Source organism: Sphaeramia orbicularis, chromosome 19 (genome assembly GCF_902148855.1).
Source record: "Sphaeramia orbicularis chromosome 19, fSphaOr1.1, whole genome shotgun sequence".
NCBI lineage: Eukaryota > Metazoa > Chordata > Actinopteri > Kurtiformes > Apogonidae > Sphaeramia > Sphaeramia orbicularis.
The window spans coordinates 27,239,407-27,251,475 of NC_043975.1; the positions used below are offsets into that span (position 1 = coordinate 27,239,407).

Consider the following 12,069-nt stretch of genomic DNA (forward strand, 5'->3'; position numbering starts at 1 on the left):
TTAGATAGATATACAGAGATATACAGTCGCAGAAAAAAATAATAGACCATCAAAAGTCATCAAAAACAATGGTTATGCAATCAAGCACTACCTCCTGTGTGTATTATGTGACTAAAACGACAGAAAAGAAAACATGGAATTTCTAAAAGCACTGTTTTTGGCAGTACAATGCCATAGTGTCATCTTTTAAATCACTTCTTAAAATGCATTTTTATAGACTTGCCTTTATGTGATGTTGTCTCTTTTTAATGTTTTTAATGCTGAATATTTAATATGACCCTGTTTTGGTTATTCATTTATATTGACAAACCTGATGTTTTATTCCATTCCTTCATTTTGCATTGATCTGACAGCATCATGTTATGTTATTTCTGCCCTCTCCACTACAATACATTCAGAGTTAGTCATGGTTTCGTGTTTGCTGTACTTCTCTCTTTTATTGTGATGTGTTGTTTCCTAGGTTTTAATTCTGCTGTTGTGCACTTTTGCTTTGTCTGTCAAAGCACTTTGTAAACTCAGTTTTTAAGGGTGCTATATAAATAAAGTCATTATTATTATTGTTATTATTGTTATTATTATTATTATTGTTATTATTATAGCTATTGATGTAAGAACTTAAATGATTTTGGTTATTATCAAGAAAACCATGGAAAATGGCTAGATATCAGCTCTGAAATTAAACTGTTACAAGCTATTTTTGTTGTTATCATTATATTTGTCCAAACAAATGTACCTTTAGTTGTACCAGGCATTAAAATGAACAAGAAATTGAAGAAAACAAGATAGATAGATAGATAGATAGATAGATAGATAGATAGATAGATAGATAGATAGATAGATAGATAGATAGATAGATAGATAGATAGATAGATAGATAGATAGATAGATAGATAGATAGATAGATAGATAGATAGATAGATAGATAGATAGATAGATAGATAGATAGATAGATATTTTTCATTCTTTTTCTTGTGTTTTGTTGTCAAGCTAAATCTAGGTGAAGCCCTGGGAGATGTGCTCTTTGAAATGTGCTGATGAAACTTTCATCTTCCTTTGGATTCTGCCTTCTCTGTACATTCACACATGGGGGCAGTATGCTCACACTGAACATGAAAACCACTAAAACAGCCTCAACCATTATCAAGGCCCATCTCTTTGCATCACTTCTGTATCTTCCCACTTCCTCTGCTTCGTTTTGATATTTCAGTGAGATATCTATATTAATTTAGTGGTATTGCAGCACTTTTCTGAAGCCTTATATCAAACTGTAATAGGATTATTTTTCCATACCTCTGCACCAGACAACAGAGCTGTATTTCATCACAGAGGTAATCCACTTAAGCTGTATATGATGGAAATGTTGTGTGGATGTTATTCAGCAGAGTTTGGGGACGAACTAGTATTGTATGGCGCAGGATCATTTCTGCTCCACACAAACAAGGCTTCAGTGTTGTCCTTGCACTGCACTGCAAACTGCATGTTAGTGTGTTTGCATAGTCATGGAAAAAAGGGAAATATATGGATGACTCCGAACTAGCAACACAGCAAACTCCAGGCTGTCTGATCCATTAGCAGCAGCCTGTCCATGTTTGCGGTGTCTTGTGCTCTACCTCCCCCTTTTGTCCACTCATGTCCACTAAATAATGCAAAACCCCAACCTGACAGCCCACACAACCCAAAACAATGCCCACGTTCGGATACTGAGGGACATATAAGCCAGCTCCTGGCTCTGCGCCCACATGCGTTACTTTACAACCACGAGCACTCTGTCGCTCTGCATCCCCCCCCACCCCTCCCACCACCACCACCTTCATCTGATGATCGCCCACACATGCCTCGTGCTGCTGCGACACCAAAACACTCACTGTGATACTCAAGTAGCTGCTGTGGTAACTGATGCCACGCTGGTCAAAGGATTTTGCTTTTACTAAGTGACAGCTTTTTAATTTGTCACTTTGGTCTCCTTTTATTTCTCTTTCTGTTTATTTGAGCCCAGTTACATGACATTTAATCACACTGCTGTAAAATTGCAGCATTATTGCAGCAGTTTCTTTCTACTGCTGATTTATATGGCTCTCCTGAAATACTGATCATAATGATTTCACACACTGTCACATCTATGAGCAACTGAAATATTACCCTTGCTCTTTCATAGGTTTAAACCAGGGTAAGTGATTTTACCTTTGCAGTTTTCAGGATATTTTACTGTAAAGCAGCACGTAACTGAATAGTAGCAGGTTTATTCAGGAAGAGAGTTTCCTATTAGTTGTATATTTTGCAAATCTGTCTCATAAATTCCTATTTTCCAGTTTATAGTGATGTGCACAATTAAATTCAAATGGATCACATGAAAATCAGTTATCAGCAAATATTACAAATAAACCAGCAGCAATTTACTGTGATTAAATAATTGCTTCACAATGCTTTTTAAATGATGCCAGTGCTGAACAGCCAATAATGCTGTCATGTACTGTAGCTTTAGGCTACCGCTCTGAAATTATATTAGTGTTCAGTGTCTGAATCCAAAAATTTCTGTAGCTGACTGGCTTCAAAAAGAAATTCCTTCCTCACGGTGGGGCATCAGCCTGTTGCAGGGCAGGTTTCTGACATCCTTGACATTTACTAATAATAGGTCTTCTTAGTTCAGGTTTAGAGTGTGTTCTGTCTGTGTTGTTAAAGCCACCAGAGGTGATTAGTTGGCAACAGTTGTTGCTTTGTCAGGCAAAGATGAGTGAAGTCCAAGGAGAGGTCACAGGCAACTTGGCAAGTGTTTCACATATATTTACGCCTCTGCAGTCAGTTTAGTCTGGCAACAGGACAACTGGAGAGCAGCTGAAGGGGGCAGGTGGGTCTGGGGTTCCCTTCACCTGCTTTACTGCTAAACAGCGGTATGTGGGTGCAATGATACCACCGTTATGTGAAACATAACATTGATTTAAAGTGACCTGTGACTGTGAGTTAGATGTCTTGAACTGCTTTCATGTGCTTGGTTAAAGGTGTCAGTAAACAAGTCAGAATCCACAAAGGTGCAAATTATTTTGTAGCGTTTGCTTTACATAACATGAGTTAAACAGAGGGCTGTGAGTCATCTAACCTCTTTAAAGTTGTCAAATGCAGAGAGGATGATGTCATGGCCTCCTCTCACCAGACAAACAGCAGCCAGCAGCTCCAGCACCAACGCTTTGGTTCTGACAAGGAAATATACGAGGGAAAACATGGTCAACATCCAATAAAACAAATTTGCATAGGGGCGGTAGGAACATGTCCCTACCAGTATTAGAAGGAACTTGTTCATATAATCTTATCTTTCAGAGGGCCTATGTACATAATCATAGAACTGACATTTCAGCCACTAATATTCCCCAGTGTTGTGTGTGTTGTGCAGCATGCATACCATAAATGTATCCATGTCAACAGGTTTCATACTTTGAGTTATGGCTTATGTATTACACAGAGGAAATAACATGAATCAAATTAATCAAACATTTAAGATCTTAAGTTTATGTTGAAAAAGATCATTCAATATTTTCCCTCAAAATGAAATCTGTATCTTCTCTTATTTGTTGTAGGTGGTCTGACCGATGCCAACACCTACAGCTTTGAGATAAACTTGTTTATATCCACACAGGTTCAGATGGTAGATGGTCCTCACCTCGGGTTTCTGTTGTTGAGGCTGAGTGTGATCTCATTGACACAGTGAGGGTGAGTCATCACCAGGTTGAACCCCGACTGACAAGACAAACACACATTCACTTAAAGCTGTCAATCACTTGACAACGATCCGAGCTGTTGCCTCTGGAGAGAGTTGGAGCTTAAAGCTTAGACTGAAGCACAAGACAGGTGATAGCAAGGAGGTGACAGGAAGCTACAATGCAGACTGTAATTTGCAACCGGCATCGTTTAAAGACCAATAAAAACTCATTAGGAGTTGGAAATCTAGACTATGAGTAGGTGGGGGTGAATACCTGATAGTTCATGATGGCACGTAAACACATGATGCACAGGTGAACGTCATCTTTCTGGCCCACGACACGAGAGTTCCTCAGGGCTTTCCTGTTTTGGAGAGAGTTGAATCTGCCAGGTGAGAGGTGCTGTTGTTACAACAGTGTTCTCCCTACCAGGGTTATTGTACTAAAGGAAAACTAAAAGTAAAAATAACACTGTTAACGGAAATAAAAGTAACAATGAACAAAGATGCTAAAGTGAAATAGATTAGTTTAGAGATTAGATAGAACTCTATTGATCCTTTGGGCAGAGCCCTCAGGAAATTGAAGTTCCAAAAGCAGCACAACACCAAATACACACACAAGAAATAAAACAAGAAAAAAGCAATTAAAAAAGCAATACAATAACTATAAAAAAAAACAATAAAAAACAGTAATGAAAAATTGCAATTGCACATTGGAAAGTACTAGTAGAAAGAAGTGGCAAAGTAGTAGTAGTACGAATACCAATACTAATAATAAGTAGCTTATTATGTAATATACTGTATGTAATATATATATATTGTAAAATAATATTATAGTATGTACAATATGTATGTGTGTGTGTGTATATATATATATATATATATATATATATATATATATATACATACATACATACATACATACATACATACATATATATATATATATACATATATATATATATATAGTTCTGTGTCCCCTGAGTTGGAACTCCTTCACTTCATTAGAAACCAGAACATTATTAACTGATCTATGTCATTATTTTACCTTTTGAGAGCATCACTATGTCCAGTTTAGAAACCTTAAATTAGTTTTCAGCTGCAACTTGTGCCAATAGTTTGCAAAATTTCCAATTGGTGTCAATTATTAAGCCATCTAAAGCATTTCAAGTGTTTGATGGTTCATATTATACAATAATACGCCTTTTGGATCATTTAATAAACTACACTTTTGTAAATCACATGTCATTCATCCTTTCATCCGAGCCTTTTCACCAAATCAAGTCTTTACTCATACTACCTGAAAACTCAAACTAATACTAAAACTAGTCATTTCCTCTAAATAAAAAATTTAATACTTCATGTAAAATTAACTAAACAAGAAACAAATGCACAGAACGAATACTACAAGAACTCCACCAGTTAAATATGTATTGAAAACTGCATTCTAATAAATCTTACTTTGAAATGTGAAGTGATGGTTGTGTTTTTTGGGGGGGGTTTATATGTAGCACCAATAGTGTATTCATCAAAGAGCTGATAGAAATGACGGAAAAGATCCACATAGATAAAACAATCAACTTGATCTAAATGACGAGACACTCCCTGTCACTGTATGAAAGGTATGTTAAGATTCTCTTCACTCAGGCATCTCTCACATTTAGAGTTAAAGACATGCAGTCACGTTACTGAACATGTACGCAGACGTATCTATTAGACAGGAACGCTGTCGCTTCAGATGAGACTGATTAGATGCCTGGGACCACAGCTGTGTGCGCCTGTGGTTCTTCACATGCTGCATGTATTGTGACATCTACACAAAAGTACATTTTCGCTCATGCTGCTGAGATTATCTGTGTGCACGGGCTGAACGTAAACTGACAACTGCAATGTACTCGTGTCAGCTTTGATTCAATTATCACCTGGCTGTTGCCATTTTAACCCATAAAGACCCAAACATCCACCACTGACCAAAACCATCTACTGAACTAAACTGTTTAACACCTGCTGATTCACTAATCCTATCAATACATGTAAATAATTGGTGTAAAATACAGTTTGTCGTCTTTTCATGGTCATCAGGTATGACCCATTTGGACGTTTAGGGGTTCCGTAGTGAATGTGGAAACGCCGTCATCTTCTACAGCATTAATTCACCAGTAAAACCCATGGAGTTTGATCAATGGCAGTGGATGGAGACACTCATTTTTATATTCATTTATTAATACATTGGCTGAAAAAGTGACTTTTCCTTCAGTTTTCTCTGTTTTTGATATGATAACCCTCAACTTTAATCTGAGCTTTTATAAACATCGACATGATGAATGAATTAAATAGAAGAAAATACCTGATTTTTACTGAAAAAAGGCAAAAAACAGGATAATATTACAATAAATGGAAGGTGAAATAGAGAGAACAAATCATTTGCCACTAAAGCAGCACTGGGCCTTTATGGATTAAAGCAGAGCTGCAGACAAACAGTTCTGGATTAAATAAATAAAGAATAATAATAAAAAAAAAAAAAAAAAAGAAAGACAGTCAAGCTAATTATCACTATATATCTATAAATATGAAAGTAAATAATATATAATTTCCATTTGTATGTAGGTTTTGAGATGCCGGATATTTGATTGATTTATTGTATTCACAGGTTTTACAAATGCAAATTATTTTTATAGACACACTGAAAGATTGTGAGACTTATATAAACCACTGCTTTGTTGTGTACAATGTCATGTCATGTTGTTTTGTGTTCTGCCTCCTGTATTGATCCAACTGTTTTTGGGTGTCAAATAAAAGTGTGTCATCTGTCTGGGGGAATAATGTTTGTTAGTTTTAGTCTTTGGATGGGACGGATTACAAACTGTGTAAACACATATGTCCACTTTTTGTCAAACCATCTCCATAAATGTGTTTTCTGTAATATTTTAGAGCTGACAGAAAACAACATATCTGTCCTTAATTCGAGTTCCACAAATGAACAGTTTTTTAGGATAATACACTTTATAAAACAGTCAGCTAATTATAAAATATGCTTTAAAAACAGGTATTTTTCTCATATATTATGTATGTATGATATGATGTATTTACTGTGTATCAGTGGTGGACTGTAACTACTACTGTTAAAACCAAATTTAAGGTTTCTTATCTTAAGCATTTCCATAATACGTTACATTATACTTATTCTCAACTACATCTCAAGAGAAAATATTGTACTTTTTTTGCACCACCACATTAGCTTCAGTTACTTTTCATGTTACAACTGCTTGGTCTGTTTGGCTGAAATATTTCTCCTTCTTGAACTAAATAAATTCTAAATGATCTCAACCTTAAAAGTCTGCAGCACTAAAACACAACATACACATGAATTCAGCTTTAATATGAATCTGAAAATGTCAAATATAAAACACAGACAGATTGTACATTGACTACTTTGACTTTTTATTCTTTTAGTACATTTTGCTGAAAACATTTAAGTTAAGCTTATGCTATTTCTGTTGTTAAAGGGCTTCTGTGTATGTAGTATTTATGTATTATTTACTGCCTTTTTTTACATTAAGTCTTGATTAGAGGCAGCATAATGCAACAGTATTTTCCAAATACATTGTTTAAATGTTTATTTTTATTTTATGGAATGTCTGTTTGTTTTTGTTTTTTGGAAAGCTGTGAAAGTCTTGTCCCCTACAGAGGACATAAATGCATTCCTGAGTCTAAAACATTAAAATATACAAATATTACCTGAAAATACTACTACTACTACTACTACTACTACTACTACTAATAATAATAATAATAATAATAACAGTGTTGAGAATAAAATGTTGTCAGATTATGCAAGAGATGCCAATGCAGAGTGTTGCAGAGATATACACTGAATTTATTCACAGCCATGGGCTGACGTGTCACTGTTAATGTATGTGACCACTAGTAGTGAGTCACTCTGATAGTTTCCCAAGGATATAAAAACTAACACCAAGGCTGAGTACCAGTAAGAAAAAAGTTTGAGATGCAAAGAAAGTGACAAAGTGATATAAAAAAAAAAAAAAAAGGCAGTATTTCTGTCGTTTTCACCACTGGACACAGCTCTGAAATACAAGAATGACATTTGATTCTGAAACTGCAACATTTCTTCCTTGAATAGTTTGGTTTTGAAGCTTATAAAGGTGTAAATGTACTATTGTATGTAATTATGTTTGCTGTTATTTGCTGATCCACAGTTCAGACTAAACAGTGACAGTTGTGAACAGATCTTTGACATTGCTACTGACGACACCACACCCCTTCTCACCTGACTGTGAAGGCCTTACTAGCCTTCGAGGCACTATGAGTAGGTGAATTGCTGGCACTTTTGCTCAGATCTTCCACTGACCTCTCCACAGTTTTGCTTTTGTCTGTGGGCAGCGCACCATTGTCCAGACTGTCCACGTCATACCTGAGACAGAGACAAGGTCAGCCCTCATGACTGATGTCGTCTACGTACATTGTCACAACAGGATTTTTTGAGGAAGGAGGTGTTATAGTTACATGGCAGCGCTGTGGGCGTAGGACAGATAATCCACAAGAACATCTAAACCCTGGTTCTCTTCATTCAGGAACTCCTGAGCCCAGCTAATGAAGGCAGAAGAAAAAGGAATATAGAAACAACACTTATCTACAGCCGATTAGAGCTTCACTGTACATATATGACTATACACCTGTAGTCAAAGGAGCATGTGCAGTTAGAGACTGATAACATGCAAATTTACCACTGGACCACACAAGAAATCCTTCCTGCCTGTGTCCACCAGACTGTATAATGTCTTCTTATAACCACAGAGTTACACACAACAGTATGTTACACAAATATGCACATCCTTACACACACATCTGTGGTATTCATGCATATTCCTTTAACTTATCATATTGATAATATTTGTCTGGTGCATATTGTATGCATTACTTGTTCAGTAGTGTTCTAATAAAGTGTTTTAATATGTATATTTAGGTATATGTTTAGAGGTATATGTATATATAGTATAGTATAGTATCGTATAGCATGGCGTAGTGTAGTGTAGTATAGTGTAGAATAGCATCGCATAGCATAGTATAGTATAATATAGTATAGCATAGCATAGCATTGTATAGTATAGTATAGTATAGCATTGCATAGTATAGTATAGCGTAGTATAGTATAGCATTGCATAGTATAGTATAGTATAGTATAGTATTGCAAAGCATAGTAGGGTATACATAGCATGGCATTGTATAGCATAGCACAACATATAGTATAGCACAGCATAGCATAGCATTGCATAGCATAGCATAGGACAACATATAGTATACCATAGCATACCATAGCACAACCTATAGTGTAGCATAGCATAGCATAGCGTAGCATAGCATAGTACGGTATAGCACAGCATTGCATAGCATAGCATAGGACAACATATAGTATACCATAGCATACCATAGCACAACCTATAGTGTAGCATAGCATAGCGTAGCATAGCATAGTACGGTATAGCATAGCATAGCATTGCATAGCATAGCATAGGACAACATATAGTATACCATAGCATACCATAGCATAGTATAGTTTCATATTCTGAATCTGAATGTGAGCAGGTCTATCAGATTGTACTGTGTTGGGATATTTTATTTTATTAAAATGTATTATTACCATATTTCTTGTACCACCCATTTGACCTAAAACACCTAGTTTTTCACAGTGAATATATACAGTATATAGTGGACAGACTTACCCTATATGATTGGTCCTCAGGGAGATCTCCAGCTCCCTCAGAACCTGAGTGGATTCCTGAACTCGACGCTTAAACTGAAGTAAAATTAAAAATAAAAAAAAAGCAGTTATGAGTTTACAAATGATTACTTTATTTGTAGATTCTGTAAACGTATTAGGTTTCTGTCCATTTGTGCCTTTGAAAAGAAGTTATGGACAAAGGCCGGTGGTGTTCAATGCAAATCTCATTGTGGAAAGCTAAGAATTTTTAAGCTTAAGAATTTCATCATCAATTTTATCAGCTGTATTTTTCAAAAATATGCCGATAAGAGGATTTTAGGTTAATCACTAACAGAAATGTGGAATGTGTTTAGTGAGCTTTACCTTTCGACTGACCCCTGCATGATCCAGATAACTTCTGAGCTTGTCTAAATACGTGGACGGTGGATTCTTTACTTGAAACCTTTCCTGAAGATCACACACACACACACACACACACACACACACACACACACAAACAAAAGCAAAATATGTGCAGAATTTTGGGTGATTACTGTGATCATTGTCTATTATACACAGATGTCATAGTTAGACACAGTGCATGGTAGTCATATTCACACACCTACACCTACACACACACACACACACACACACACACACACACACACACATGCACACACACACAGTTCAGTGATGACCTTTCATCAGTGTCTACATTAGTTCCAAAGAGGAAACAGAGTGAGCCACATTATGACAACAGCAGGTATCACTCTCTGATGAACCAGTACAGGAAGTTATGGACAGCTCACTGGTTGCCATGGTGATGTCCATTATTAATGAGTGTATGTGAGCGTTTGTGAGGACTGTGATGGTTTCCTGTGTTACTATCCACACAATGTGACTATTTACTCACCCACTACAAATGACATAAACCACAACAATCTGTGCTATATTTAAATGCTTCAAACACTGTAACTTAACTGATTAAAAACTCTTTTCAGTAATATTATTCTTGTGGATGCGGACCCACCTGGTCACAGATCAGATCCCACTTCTTTTCATTATCATATTGACTGAGGATCTTCACTTTATCTGGAGGGAGGTTCATTGTGTTCTGGAGGCAGAAAAAACACAAAACGAAGAAGATGGATGAAGATTTCTGTCTCAGTAATGATTACCATAAATAAAATAAATGGTGTCCTTAAATGCAAAAATAATAATAAACTTTATTTATATCGCAGAGTTACTTTGTTTTAGTTACAACGTAAAATCAGTAAACCATGCACGATTAAAACAACATAACTAAACTAAAACAGCAGAATAAATAATGCATCCTAACATTCCTTCTTCAACTTTTTTAGTGTCATGCTGCATGATTCATAAATACAAGTGATATCATCTTGTTAGAAACAGACCAACCATGAAACAATAACACAACACACCCTATGGAGCCTCCTCAATAATGTATGGCTCCAGGGTTAATGATGTCATTGTCACTCCAGGACATTATCATATTATTCGACTCACTAGTCCTGTACTAGTCAGTCACTGCTGGGTAATATGAGTCAGTGGTCTCAGTCATTAGAAGTTGTGTGATAATGACCTTTGTGAGTCCGTTGTCACAACACATCAACCACTGTGTTGCTTATATTACATGGAGATGTTGCTGTTGCTGACACGTTTATAAGCTAGTAAACTATCAACAGAATGCTGCTTTAAGTGAGGTTTTGTTTCATAAAACAGGCTGATTCTGCACTTTGTCAAAACCACCGACCCAAAAGTCTGGCTGTCAGGTTTTTGCAAGATAAGGCTTTATGCGGTTAATGATTCATCAAACATTCGACATAAATGTGTTTTCTGTAACATTTTAGAGCTGACAATTTTAGTTACATGACTGTACCTTTTGTTAGGATTGCACACTTTATAAAACAGTGAGGTGATTATAAAATATGCCATGAAAACAGGTGTATTAATAAACAGGGTGTCCCCCCCAAAAAAAATTACATCATTTGAGATGTCCATATCAGAGTGACTACATGGTCAGAAGACATGATACTCAATAGGATTTTTTTTTGGACATGAAATTTTTTATTCTACAAATTTCGAATGAAAAATTGTGGGGGATGGTAATTTTATAATGTCCCAAAGTTATTACAAATGTTCAAAATTGGTAGTGGAGTTCCTGCCACACTCGCTGCAGCATGTTGTGTGTAACATTCTCCAGATCCTCAGTGATTCTCCTTTTATTCTCGCACACATTGAACATTTGTAATGACTTTGGAACATTATAAAATTACCACCCCCCAGAATGTTTTGTTTGAAATTTGTAGAATAAAACATTTTATGTCCAAAATAAATCCTATTAAGTCTCATTTCTCCTGACTCAGTTTTCACTCCGATATGGACATGTCAAATAATGTCAATTTTTTTGGGACACGCTGTATTTTGCACTTATATTGTATATTTATCTTTTTTTTTATCTTTTTTTTTTTCTTTAGTTTAGTTTATTTCGAATATGCCACAAGACAAAGTAATCTTACTTAGTCCTTAGAAATAAAACAGGTAGTAAGAAGTCATTGAAAAAAAAACAAAACGTATACATATACATGACTTCATTTGCACATTCGAGATCATATATAGTACCTGTGAATTTGATATACTG

At 35.8% G+C, this 12,069-nt stretch overlaps 1 protein-coding gene across 6 annotated transcripts in view; it reads right to left on the reverse strand.

The window, feature by feature from the left end:
* LOC115410502 (formin-like protein 1) overlaps positions 1 to 12,069 on the reverse strand; it is a 50,128-nt gene that overhangs the window by 26,247 nt on the left and 11,812 nt on the right. For 3 of the 6 annotated variants that reach the window (XM_030122155.1, XM_030122156.1, XM_030122157.1), the window contains exons 2-9: positions 10,438 to 10,521; positions 9,792 to 9,875; positions 9,430 to 9,503; positions 8,213 to 8,296; positions 7,977 to 8,120; positions 3,966 to 4,074; positions 3,653 to 3,729; positions 3,095 to 3,188 (exon numbers count right to left, since the gene is read on the reverse strand). In XM_030122155.1, the coding sequence (XP_029978015.1) occupies positions 3,095 to 3,188; positions 3,653 to 3,729; positions 3,966 to 4,074; positions 7,977 to 8,120; positions 8,213 to 8,296; positions 9,430 to 9,503; positions 9,792 to 9,875; positions 10,438 to 10,521 (750 nt within the window). The remainder of the gene's footprint in view (positions 1 to 3,094; positions 3,189 to 3,652; positions 3,730 to 3,965; positions 4,075 to 7,976; positions 8,121 to 8,212; positions 8,297 to 9,429; positions 9,504 to 9,791; positions 9,876 to 10,437; positions 10,522 to 12,069) is intronic. The other 3 variants (XM_030122159.1, XM_030122161.1, XM_030122160.1) reach the window with 2 other exon arrangements.